The sequence below is a fragment of the Penicillium longicatenatum genome (genome assembly GCF_028827895.1).
Source record: "Penicillium longicatenatum strain IBT 33135 chromosome Unknown contig_1_segment0_segment0, whole genome shotgun sequence".
NCBI classification, from domain to species: domain Eukaryota; kingdom Fungi; phylum Ascomycota; class Eurotiomycetes; order Eurotiales; family Aspergillaceae; genus Penicillium; species Penicillium longicatenatum.
The window spans coordinates 3,364,362-3,377,145 of NW_026643119.1; the positions used below are offsets into that span (position 1 = coordinate 3,364,362).

Genomic DNA, 12,784 nt, shown 5'->3' on the forward strand with positions numbered 1-12,784 from the left:
TTCTTTATCGATATCGCGCAGTGAGGTCAATCCAGGTACGAGACTAACTCCCAGGTGTGAGGTGACATTAATTCAACAGAGGAAAATGCTCATTTAGTCCCCTATGTAGATACTGCGGTAAATCCTTCGAATTTATGATGCGGAATTGCAAAGCAAAATATTGTAGTAATTCTCTATTGATACAATATGCTATCTTGTACAGATCCATTGAATCCGAACAACATGTCATCGTCGAACTGGGCATCAAAATATGCGTCATTGTATCCTGGAACAATAGAAGGAGTGAAAATGCCTGGCGTCTGGACTGGGACCGTAGGACCAGGGAGAGCATGGTAGCTAGGCTCTTCGAACACCTGTCCTTCGCCTGGTCTTGCCTGCTGCCGAATAAAGCTCTGGATAATTCTGTCCATATCCAACTCTGAGGCCTCTGTTTCTGGAGGCGTCATTTGACTCGGTGAGGCAGCCGGTATAAGATCCCCATCTACGGCAGGAACTCCATCCAAATGCACCGTTTGCCCATTGATATCATGGCATGATCGGGGCTCGCGTTCCTGATGGGGGACACTCAAATCAACCCCCATTCGATCCATTAGATGCACAATCACATTCTTTGCTCTGCGAACAGCCCAATTCGTCTCTTGGTTCTTTTGGAATATGTCAAGGCATGTCCGAAGATTTGAGTGCGCTCTACTGCCATCTTTTCTTTGGGCAGCAACTCGGACGTAAATTGTGGCAGCGACATAAGTCGCGTATGAAATCAGATACGGAGCACGCCTTATGGAGAATGTGTGGTCGTAAGCTTGGAGGATGTGAATTATTCGATTTGCTGCTGTCGTACACGTAGTGAAAGAACTGACGGCAACTGAGGGATCTGTTGTATGGAGATGTCCTTCCGCCACAAAGGGTCGGTGGAGAAGGATGAGAAGCACGTTGTAGAGTGCCAAGAGAGAGAGGACATGGGGTGGTGGGGTAACTTGCGTTGTGGGAATACCGAACCGTAAATGCTCCGGCAGCGCATCATGCCAATCTTTGAGCTGCTCATTCAAGGCATTCAGTGTAGTGATTAGTTCCTGGGGGGACCGGTTTGAACTTCGCTCCGAGTATACTTTGTTCAGAATACCGTTCAGGATTAATGATAACTTGCAAAGCTCCGTAAAGGTTGAAACACTGTATGCAGGGGAGCCCGGATATGACTGCACATTTGTATATGCAAAAGGCTGCCAGTGTTCAAGCTCCTCATATTGGTCCAGAAATGTTATTGACACTTTCGTATCGAAATCCTGCAGGCTTGCAGGCCGACCCTGGTATAGGGACTGAATCTTATCCACGACAAAGGCCCCCCAGAAAACTCGACGACGGATTTCTATGTCTTCATCGGAGAGGCGACGTATATTGCTCAGCATTGTAGCATCAACGTGCATGCCCAAATCGATAATCATTCTAAATGCTGTTCCGGCATAGAGCCACGCAGCACTGCGCTCATCTCCCAATGCAAACAGGGAACTGGTCATCACTAGTAGAGCTTGAATTGTGGTAATTTCGCTTCGGTCCAAAGCACTGCCAAGCAACTCTTTCACTCGCAGGCGAAATCTCCATCCCGCCGTCCGAACATCATCGGGATCCCGGCGAACTTCGGGACGGTTGCTAAATTTTGATGCACCGAAGTAAATTGCGTTTAATAGGAGTTTCGAGAAGCATGGACCACCGTTGGCCATATCCCGCATAAAAGCCGGGCGGTACGTGATCAGAAATGAATGGTGCTGCCGATTCCAATGTAGATTCAGGAGATGCATTCCCAATTCGGGATCAACTCCATCAAAGTCCAGCTTCCCTTGTCGCATGTTCAATGTTTCTAATTGCCCTACGCGATGATTAGATTTTGAAACCTCTCTGATAAGCATGCGTCTTACGCTGGTAGGCAGCTTCTCCCATCAACTGCTTTCGAATATGCTCTATCGGCACTTGTGGATCTGTTGACCGAGGATGACCATGTCGATCAGTCGGCGCATCATCAAATAATGTGCTTGTAAGCCCATGATAGCTTGAATCACCATTCGGTGAAATGAAGATTCGCGAGACGGCCGAGTGAGACCAATCTGTACTTGGGACTGTATTCGACATCTCTGAAGGAGGTTGTGTATTTTGCCGCGACTGAGACGGGCTGCCTCTTGTGGAAACATCTCCATCATTCGAATGGGAATCAACGCGCCCGAGTTGCCGCCGTAGCTGTTCATTCTCTTCTTCCAATCGTGATAGACGAGCTTTTGTTGGTCTTCACACAGTCAGTAGAGTGATATTGGTGGGCTACGGATGACGTACCTTTGCTTCTCGGGCCTGGGTGCGTAGGTACAATCTTGTGCATATGTCTTGCAGCTGGAGCATGTTGGTTTCTCATTGTCGCAACGAAACTGTACTGTCTTAGCCCACGGACCAAAACTCCCGTCGCAATTGACTTACCTTCCTACGTCGGCAAAAAACGCAGGCCTTAGCGGCTCTCCGTGGTTTGGACGGAGACTTTCTGTCCATGACTATCATGGCGACAAGTCAAAAGAATTTCCACGGGTGAGGCAAATACCGGAAGACGGAACATTGTTGTCCGCGGCAAGTTACATTCCGCTCCCCGCTTTCCCCACAAATCAGAGGGTCTATAAGTCGGGGCCCGAGGACCAATCCCAACCCCCTAATCGATATTCACCCACCATGGCTGCTATTGTTGCTAAATCGGAACAAACCGAGATAAAGAAGCCTCAACGGGTAATTCTGATTCATTCTCAGTTGCTTTGTCACCCTTGCTAACCTAGTTCAGGTCAAGACGCCCCAATGGGTTTCCCTTGTGTCCGGCGGAGTTGCGGGCGGAGTGGAAGCTGCCATCACTGTCGGTGCCCTATTTCACAACTTCTCGTTCTAGAACTAATTTCTTGCAGTATCCATTCGAGTATTCAAAAACTCGCGTGCAACTGTTGAATAATAGCGCAGTTCGGACATCTAATCCACTACGCCTCATTTTCCAGGTTGCAAAGCAAGAAGGTGTCGGTGCTTTATACACCGGATGCTCGACTCTTGTTGTTGTAGGTATTAGCAATTACCTCAATTCCATCTTATGTTGATCGTGTATCCAGGGTACCACGGCGAAAGCTGCTGTCCGATTTGTGTCATACGATACCATTCGCAATTCCCTCGCCGATGAGCGTGGTGTGCTCTCACCTGGCCGGGGTATACTTGCTGGAATGACTGCAGGTGCAGTAGAGAGTGTACTGGCAGTCACCCCCACAGAGAGAATCAAAACTGCATTGTACGTAATTCCCGTCATGGATCCATGAAATAATTCGTGCTGACTGATCAACGCGCAGAATCGACGACGCGAAGGGGGCTCGTCAATTTAAATCCAGTCTCCATGCGACAAAGGTATTGGTTCAGAGACATGGTATCACGGAGCTTTATCGAGGTCTTGTTTCCACCATGATGAAGCAATCAGCCACCTCCGCAGTGCGTATGGGGACGTACAATATGCTGAAGGAGACTATCAAGGCCAATGGAATCAAGACGAACATGCTCACAACATTCGGTATCGGTGCCATCGCGGGTGTTATAACTGTTTATGCGACACAGCCGTTTGACACGATCAAGACACGAGCACAGGGTGTCCAGGGAGCTGGCATTATGGAGGCCTCCAGGAGTGTGATCAAAGACTATGGAATCCGGGGGTTTTGGAAAGGCAGTTCCATGCGACTGGGTCGTCTCCTTTTGAGTGGCGGGATTGTGTTCTCCGTTTATGAAGAGGTATCGGCAATCTTGTCGCCCGGATCGCATAGATAATTGTATTCACACTATAGACTTGATGATATAAGCTTGCCCCAAGGATTTTCGAGATGCGTATTTACGAACCGAAATACAACAGCCGCTCGCGTAGCTCAGTTGGTAGAGCGCGGCACTAGTAATGCCGAGGTCTTCAGTTCAAATCTGGACGTGAGCAGTTTCTTTTTGGTTTTCGAATTTTCTGCTCTTTTTTTCCTGTCGCAGGTTCGAACCCTGCTCCTGTCACATCTAACTATATCGTAGCAAAGTATGCATCTATATGAGCCCTAGGGTCAGAGTTGCAAGCCTTCACCGCACATTAATCAAGAAATCAACGGGGCAGACACGAAAAAAGAAATAGATCTATATGCTAATGTTGGATTCAGAAGTCATTCTATCAGCCTCTCAAAATAGTAGTCTTCATCACTCGTCTTCGTGAAAATAAAGATAAATCATCAGACCAACCAAGTCACCAACATAAACAAATTCAGAATCTAGCACTTCAAGCTTCAACCGACATCCGAGCCAAAATCTTTCGAATTGCAATATTCTCGCCCAATCCCTGTTTTTCCAAATTTGTGATCATCTCCAAAGCCTCAAGCTTAAGGCTGGAAACAAAATCCCTGGTATATTCAAAAGTATTGGTACTTTCCATATATGCAACTGCATACCGCTTGAGATCCTCATCTCGGGGCTTCTGTTTCAGAACGTTGATCAATTGGCGATTGGCAGGGTTGGACCGAATGCTGTGGATAATAGGAAAAGAGAATTTTCCCTCCGTGAGGTCTTCACAGAGACCCTTTTTCTGCAAATAGCTGGACGATTTTAGGTTCAAGTAATCATCGCAGATTTGAAAAATAATTCCGAATAGTCGAACAAGTGGGACTAGATCCACTTTCACAGGGCTACCGATCTGCAGCAGCTCAATAGCGAGACAGAAGAGCGCCCCGGTCTTGTTGCTGACCATATCCAGATACTCTTCTTCCGTGGGACAGATGAGCGAATCCCGCCAGAATACATCCATGCCCTGGCCGCGATGAAGGTGAATCAGTGCATCGACATAAATTTCAATTGCCTGTGGATTGTTCAATTTCTGGACCTCCCGCAGGGCGAGAAAGTAGACATAGTTTCCGGAGTTGAAGGTTTGTGCTGCGCCAAAGATGCTGTGTGCTACTGGCTGGCCCCGTCGCAGCTGGGAGTTGTCTTCGATGTCATCGACGAGAAGTGATGCTGTGTGCAGCATAGAGATGACCTTTTCAACGATCTCCAATTGCCTGGGGGGAACTTGAAGCCAGATATTGAAAGCTTGGATGAATGCAGCTCTCAAATTCTTCCCTGGGAGTGTTTCGAGATATTCAAAGGGTCCTAGCAAAATTTTTTCCTGTTCGTCGGACCATTCTGGTCGAAGACCAAGGCTGGAGGCACGGTTGGTACGAACCGATTTAATGCCCGTACTCTCTTTAGGATCGTCTCCGTTTAGTTGTTGATCTTGAATCATGACAGGGGCTGACAGAATATCAGGAGAAGCTCCCATCATTTCTATTGCATTCGCTTCAAGTCCATTCGTCTCAATTCCATTGACCTCAGGTGCGTTCTCATGAGCTCCATTGGCTTCATGGTCATTGGTTTGGGGGGCAGGCGTTGCGTTACCATTAGATTCCCGGTAATTGGAATTCTGATCGTTTATCTCCACCCCATTTGTTATACGATCAGGCGTTGTGTCACCATTTGCCTTGATTTCGTTCTCTTCGACTCCTTTTATTTCAGTGTGGCGCACTTCAAACCCATTTGTACCGTTGCTCTGAACTCCATGAGGCTCGGAATGACGACCATTTGCCCCATTAGCAACGACAGCTTTAAGCTCTAATTCTTCCGAGAACAAGTCCACCGCACCTTTCAGTGCAGCCAAAGTGTATGCCTGCGACAGAATTTCAGATTCATAAGTGACTTTCTCGACCCAGAGACGTTCTGAGCCCACCACAGTGTCCGAACGGAGGACTGAGCAACCATCCCGGATCGCCGTTTGAGTTTGGATATAAGGTATGTCAGGGAACTCAAATTGCACCGCATATGTAAGAATGAGAACTGCATATGCTGTTTCTTCCTTTGAACTTTTGGTACCCCATGTACCAGTGTTGTTCTGCTGGTATAGCACTGAAATCGCCATGTCATGTAGCAGAGCGGTGAGGTCTTGTTCTAGAAGCTCTTTCAGAGAGAGCAATTGCGAGCTGTGCCATAGTTCATGCAGGCGGGCAATGGCCTGGGTCATGAGCATCCAAGAGTATATAGGGGAAAGGTTCTGTTGTTCAGTGAATTAGATATCTGTTCTGATTGGGGGAGGAGGGGGGGGGGCCGAATATCCGTACCCATTTATCGCGGACTTTCAATTCGGATTCCAGAAAATGTGTGTGGAGAAAACGGGTCGCCTTCTCGATCTGATGTGCATATTGAGAGGGGTTGTTCGTGTGAAGCAGCGCCAGTAAAACGTTACAGTTGGCCGAAAAACTTGGGTCTCGCTCATGCGGATATGTTTTGAAATGATGTTCTGTTTCGAATGCTTTCAGCATTGCATCAGGTGACACTTGCTGCTGGAGCAAGTTGAGCACAAGGATGGTCTTGGCTGTGTCATCCGCATCGGCACAGACGTGAGGTACGAATCCCATAGTTCCTTCATTTGCGATAATTGTAGTGTGTAGCAACAAACGCGCTTTTTGGACAGAGGGCAGTGACTCCTGGTCCAAGGCAAAACCAGCCTTGAGAAGGGTTGAGAGTGTCCAGGTGATCTCGAAGATAGTGGATGGAAAAGCACTTGGAACACCTCCAGATCCCTTCCCGGACGCGTTTTGGATGACATAGTGAAGGTATTCCTCGCACTCGTCATCCCACTCGGAGGCATGCATGAGCACAGCAGCGGTGGATGATGGCGATGCCATGAAAGATCCATTGACCTTATGGTGACGCACACGGTCAAAATCAATCAACCCAATGAATGCCTCCAATGAATGCAAGGCAGTTGTTTGAATTGGTGCATAGAGAAATTCAGGCTTAAACCGGGCTAACTTCTGGTCTCGGATTGTAAAGAGTCTATCACGTCCAGGAAAAGAAAAATCGATGCCTTCTGCTTCTAGATAGCCCAGCAGCGCGGGAACGAGAATCTCAAACCCAACATGTAGCGTGGCATCAACATCCCATGCTTGGAGGAGAGCTTGCAATGAACGTGTGGCCCCATTGATGCGCTCCTCAAGACTGTCGTGGGAGATCGTGCTATTCTGAAGGGGTGCATTGAAATGTCGCTTCAGTGATAACAATGAGGCCGCAGTATTGAGGATCCCGTCAATCTGTGAGGCGTACGTGACCCAACCCCCATCCTCGAGCTGTTCGTCCAAGATATACACAAAGCACTCGGGGAATAACCACTTCTTTTCTTCACCAACAAATTTCTGGATCATTGACACCCATGCGGTATCATAGATGGCAGGGCTCATAAATCCCAACCCATGTGAGTCTTCAATACGCTCGGTCAGCCGGTTGACCAAGGCCGTCGCTGAATGATGCAGCAGCGTAGACTCCATACTTCCAAAATTCTATTTCAACCAGCAATCTATATTCTTGAGGGTCTTCCGATGCTTCTCACAGCAGTGATTGGAACCCTGTTACTTGAATCTTTATAGTAAGACTATTATCAACATAATAACCCCCGCACCAGCATAAAACCACATCGTCACAAGTTGTTCAAAGCTGACACCCACCCTTAACGGGATACTGTCATCGGTTTCACTCGGTACTACGTTAGGGCTCCCGATATCCCATGCTGCCCGTTGTGGGTCTGTTAATTAAGTAAACTTTACGCTAGCAAGGTCCGACATTTGGCCGCATTTGTGGGAGATCCAATGCATGTAACTAACGTGGTGTGCTTACCGGCTTACCCCTCAGGAAGGAATAGGGTCGGCACATGAAGTTGAATGGCTAAGCCTAATTCAACAGGTTTCCGCAAATACGAGTAAGCTTATGGCCCGGGGTAACTCCGCTGTCAATCTTGCCAAGTAATTGTGGAGGCAAATAGACGTGAGCCTCCGCTTCAGTGGCTGTATTGGTCACATCAATCAGCACCTGTACGGTATTATACGTAAATCCGTAACATTACATACCCAAGCGGCTTCAGGTATCATACACCATGCTACATGAACACCCTTCAATCTTCACCCGAATGACTGAACAGGGTAAGATCGAACACTGCGCCCCATGCACTTGGTCTAATGAAGCTTGATAACGAGAGGCCAAGAGCTCAAGGTCCACTCATGTCTCGATTCCTGTCCTCGATTGTGGAATGATTTGGCGATTGGACAAAAGAGGCCGGATGGGCGATATCAACCCCCAGCAAAGAAGCCAGACAACGGCTTCTTGTTGGTCCCAACTGAATCTTTCAGTGAGGGGTAGCATTTCTTCATCAAACTGAGGGGTTCGGGCCTCCAAATTTTTCTTGCAGAAGGATTCATCTGCTCGGCGATTGGTCTTACTCCCGAGCAACTATTGTTAGCAAGGGGCCTCGGGGAAAATATGACGCCACTTGCCAGCCCTGCAGAGGAGATTGCACTTCTGCCGGGCAAGATATCAACTGTTCTTTTGTGAAGTCTGAACTATATACTCCTACCAAAAGTTGGCACCGGGGCCGTTACAAACGGTGTAATCCATCTATTATGGCACTTTCGTGGATAATTGGTCTATCCCTCTCCCAGGCGGTCCTGTTGTTACTATTCGCGGTATGTTGTGTCGAGTAGACCTTTTCTCGTGATACTTCTGATGTTGATCAAATCCAGCTTCTTGCCTATGTGGTAGGAACTTGTATTTACCGAATCTATTTCCATCCACTGTCAAAATACCCTGGTCCAAAATTGGCAGCTGCAACACGTTTGTGGTGGACATGGCACCAACTGCGTGGTAAATTTCCTTTGATCGTGCATGAACTCCATCTCCAATATGGGGAGATTGTCCGAATTGCACCCTCCGAGCTCTCTTTTACGGGGGCTGATGCCTGGAAAGAGATATATGGATTTCGCACTGGCCTGCCTGAGAACCGTAAGGATCCAGGCGAGAATACGGACGCTGACAAAAAGCATCCAACCATTATCAATGCTGACCGCAAGACTCACGGTGATTTGCGCAAGCTGCTATCCAATGCCTTCTCGGATAAGGTGTTGAAGGGTCAGGAACCTGTGCTGCTGCACTACATTGACCTCCTTGTCGACCGGTTGCATGAGGTGGTGGAGAAACATGAGCCAGTCGATATTGTTAAATGGTTCAACGTACGTACCTATCAATAGTGTGAAGGCAATGCTAACGTGGATAGTATGTGACATTTGATATTATTGGCCATCTGGCCTTCTATGAACCCTTTGACTGTCTCAAAAATACCGAGTATCATCCGTGGATGTCCATGATTTTTAACGCAATCATGTACGTCCACTACATCCGTACCTTCCAAAGATTCATTGATGTCCGCTCAATCATCCTGGCAATCATGCCAAAACGGATCGTCGAGCGACGTAAATGGCACATCGGCCTAGTCGCAGAGAAAGTCAAGCGCCGCAAAACCCAACATCCTGATTACATCGACTTCATGAGCCACCTGATCCAAGCTGAGGAGAAAGGTCAGCTAACGGCGCCCGACCTTGTGGCCAATGCCAACCTCATGGTCATTGCTGGCAGTGAGACAACAGCCACTATACTTTCCGGGACGGTTTATTATCTGTGCACACACCCGGTTGTGATGCAAAAGCTGCTCGAAGAGGTCCGCACCTCTTTTGCTGCCAGTGATGAGATTAACATTGCGCGGATCAGCAAGCTCAAGTACATCAATGCAGTCATCGATGAATCCTTCCGTCTCTATCCACCGGCTGCAGGAAGTCATCCCCGTATCACGCCACCTGAGGGGGCTTATATCATGGGCCAGTGGTTGCCGGGTAATGTATGTATCAGTCTCCCAATTTATGTCATCACATCTGACATTGGACCTCAGACATCAATGGGCATGGCCCAATACGCTGTGTTCCGTTCTCCTGCAAACTTTAAAGATCCCGAGCTCTATCTTCCTGAGCGGTGGCTGGATAACGAAGGACCATATGCAGGGGATAAGCGCGATGCTCTCCAGCCCTTCTCTTTCGGACCCCGAAATTGTATCGGCAGAAAGTATGAGTCCACTCTTCGTTCTCTTTATTTCACTGCAGTATAACATGCTAACTTTATATACACTTCTTTAGTTTGGCCAATATTGAGCTGAGATTGATTCTCGCGAAGATGCTTTGGCATTTCAACCTAGAGCTGGAACCAGAGTGTCGTAACTGGCCTAAGGATCAATACATCTACACGTCATGGGAAAAGATCCCACTGAAAATCCGGATTACCGCTCGGGAATAAGGAGTGGGGAGGGCGGATTGCTTCGATAGTTACTCTCACGGTTCAGAAGTTCCTGAACTTGGCAGTAGAAACAGTCCCTAGAATCAAGAAACACTAAGCTTTCTGGTCGCAATTTCTAAGACATTTCGAACTTATCACTCAACAAACAACTATTTCTGATATTCTTCTCGCATCTAATATCATAATTGCCAGGAATGACGTTCCGTTAATATCTAGCAGATACGAAATACGACGAGCAATGCTCCAGAATGCTCCCCAGTCTCGATAGATTCCGCGCGATGTAACCGAGCACCCTCTATCGCGTGCCATGCATTCAGAATTAGGTTTCGGGGATTCTTGCAGAAGGATCAACGCCTCAAAGTCAAACAGAATGGGATGCATCTGACAAAAAGAGAAATCTTCTCTTGCAAATACTACTGGTGGCGTGGATAGGTGTCCAATTGCAGGTGGTGTTAATAATTACATGTATCAGTACTGTAATACAGACGGTGACAAAACAAGACAAATACCATATGGCCGACGGCCAGGTCCGCAGTGGAGGTACGTCTTAGCTCCATGCGGGGAGTAATCAATCTGCAGGATTCCTAGAGTAAGACGGAGACCATGAAATCAGGGAAAAATCGAGGGCAAAGCACTTGGGCTACTCTGTAGATTGATTTTGCTTCAGTCATCCTGTTGATTGACTTTTGTTTGTTATGTTCGCTGTGAAGGTGGCCGCCATTGGCTGTGTTTTGCAGACGGCGATTCTTTGTAAATCGCACCCCTCTCAATCGACGTTGGCAATCTGGAGCTCATCTGTAGCTCTTAATATCTTGCTCCTTCTCAGCTGGAAGCTATATTTATGGCCTATCTGGTTCAGTCCTCTGCGCAATTTGCCTGAGCCACCAGTATGTAAGCCTGTTTCTGCGCGAGAGACTGTATCACTGACGAGATAATAGGGCGGGCACCGACTCCATGGCCATGTGAGGCTCATCCCAAATGAGCGATCTGGAATACCGATGCAGGAATGGATCAATGAGGTACCCAACAATGGTCTTATTCGATATCGCATGTGGTTTAACAAGGAGGAAGTCCTTGTCCTCGACCCGAAGGGGCTTTCTGAGGTTTTGGTGCAGAAGAATCATGAGTTCGCTAAGCCATACAGGCTGCGAAAGGGATTAGGCAGGATTCTGGGTGTTGGCTTGATTATTGCTGAGGGGGAGGAACACAAGGTACGCATACTCGTTGTTTATGGGGAGAATGATGGGATCTAAACCCTGACACCAATCAATAGAGACAACGCAAGCTCCTCATGCCAGCTTTTTCACACAGGCACATTAAAGATCTATATCCTCTTTTCTGGGAAAAGTCCGTCGCACTTGCCCGCGAAATCGACGCGAACATCAAGCAAACTGCGGACCAATCAAGCAAAGTCTTCGACGTGGCAGACTGGCTGGCACGTTCTACCCTGGATATCCTTGGCGCGGCTGGTCTCGGGGAAGAATTCGACACGCTCCATAACCCAGATAATGAGATATGTCAAGCCTACCGCAATGTGTTCGAGCAATCGCCTCCTAAAGGCATTATTGCCATTGGGCTATTCTTGTTGCGTGAGGCCGTCACAACAGCGCTGAATTTGCAGCGGGATGACAGTATCTCTGTGGCGACCAAGACCTTAACGGGAGTGGCACGTCAGTTGATTAGTCGGAAGAGAGATCTCAGCATTGAAAAGCCGGAGGGCGGTAGGAAAGACATCATTTCCGTTGCACTGGAGTCGGGGGCGTTCACGGACTCGATGCTGGAGAACCACCTCTTGACGTTCCTAGCAGCCGGACACGAAACCACAGCGACTTCGATGACCTGGGCTTTATATGCATTATGCTTGTATCCCGACGTCCAACAGCGACTGCGCGAGGAGGTGCGAGAAAAATTACCGCGCATTCTGAATGATGGCCCCGCTTGTGCCTATGACGGCCGATCTGTTGGACAGTCTGCCGTATCTGCATGCTGTGTGCAACGAGGCCTTCCGTATTTACCCCCCAGCCGGAATGACTCGACGAGTGGCAGTTCATAACACCTCCATCATGGGCCAGTTCATTCCCGCCGGTACGGAGATCGTGATTTCCCCCCGTGCGCTGAATGTGTCCCGGGAACTATGGGGAGACGATGCGGCTGTCTTCAACCCTGATCGGTGGCTTGGGCCTAATCAGGCCAATACAGGTGGAGGAAAAACCAATTTTTCCTTTATGACTTTTCTTCATGGTTCGTCAGGTTTCTGTGTTTTCTATGTTGACTACCTTACTAATCTGGTCTTAGGCCCGCGGTCTTGCATAGGGCAGGGCTTTGCTCGTGGTGAATTTGCCAGTCTACTTGCAGCGCTAACGGGCTCTTTTGAAATGACTCTAGCCCAAGATAAGGACGTTATCATTGAGACGGGTCTGACCTCTCGGCCCAAGGGAGGATTGCGTGTGCGATTCCGTCCGCTGTGATCTATTTCATTTATAGCCAATTTTAGACGAGATATAAGTCAAACCACATACATATAGCCTGTTTCCTATTCCAAGGCCATATATTCAAGTACATTTAACACCAACAA

General features: G+C 48.1%; 5 protein-coding genes across 5 annotated transcripts; 3 read left to right on the forward strand and 2 right to left on the reverse strand.

The window, feature by feature from the left end:
* Nucleotides 1-173: 173 nt before the first annotated feature.
* N7484_002015 (uncharacterized protein) lies at nucleotides 174-2,535 on the reverse strand (the record flags this gene model as incomplete). The annotated part of the gene is made up of 4 exons (XM_057112435.1): nucleotides 174-1,861; nucleotides 1,911-2,272; nucleotides 2,320-2,408; nucleotides 2,458-2,535. The coding sequence occupies 4 exons, from the start codon at nucleotides 2,533-2,535 to the stop codon at nucleotides 174-176; spliced, it is 2,217 nt and encodes a 738-aa protein (XP_056977172.1).
* Nucleotides 2,536-2,700: 165 nt separating this feature from the next.
* N7484_002016 (Mitochondrial carrier protein) lies at nucleotides 2,701-3,816 on the forward strand (the record flags this gene model as incomplete). The annotated part of the gene is made up of 5 exons (XM_057112436.1): nucleotides 2,701-2,754; nucleotides 2,807-2,875; nucleotides 2,925-3,068; nucleotides 3,120-3,292; nucleotides 3,351-3,816. The coding sequence occupies 5 exons, from the start codon at nucleotides 2,701-2,703 to the stop codon at nucleotides 3,814-3,816; spliced, it is 906 nt and encodes a 301-aa protein (XP_056977173.1).
* Nucleotides 3,817-4,297: 481 nt separating this feature from the next.
* N7484_002017 (Phyllocladan-16-alpha-ol synthase) lies at nucleotides 4,298-7,367 on the reverse strand (the record flags this gene model as incomplete). The annotated part of the gene is made up of 2 exons (XM_057112437.1): nucleotides 4,298-6,094; nucleotides 6,162-7,367. The coding sequence occupies 2 exons, from the start codon at nucleotides 7,365-7,367 to the stop codon at nucleotides 4,298-4,300; spliced, it is 3,003 nt and encodes a 1,000-aa protein (XP_056977174.1).
* A 1,125-nt stretch (nucleotides 7,368-8,492) lies between these two features.
* Nucleotides 8,493-10,209, forward strand: N7484_002018 (cytochrome P450; the record flags this gene model as incomplete). Its single annotated transcript, XM_057112438.1, has 5 exons — nucleotides 8,493-8,555; nucleotides 8,613-9,098; nucleotides 9,143-9,760; nucleotides 9,812-9,981; nucleotides 10,053-10,209. 5 exons carry the CDS (start codon nucleotides 8,493-8,495, stop codon nucleotides 10,207-10,209), a joined length of 1,494 nt encoding a protein of 497 aa, XP_056977175.1.
* Nucleotides 10,210-10,721: 512 nt separating this feature from the next.
* N7484_002019 (cytochrome P450) lies at nucleotides 10,722-12,677 on the forward strand (the record flags this gene model as incomplete). Its single annotated transcript, XM_057112439.1, has 6 exons — nucleotides 10,722-10,749; nucleotides 11,011-11,096; nucleotides 11,148-11,420; nucleotides 11,483-12,197; nucleotides 12,256-12,450; nucleotides 12,505-12,677. The coding sequence occupies 6 exons, from the start codon at nucleotides 10,722-10,724 to the stop codon at nucleotides 12,675-12,677; spliced, it is 1,470 nt and encodes a 489-aa protein (XP_056977176.1).
* Between the last annotated feature and the right edge of the window lie 107 nt (nucleotides 12,678-12,784).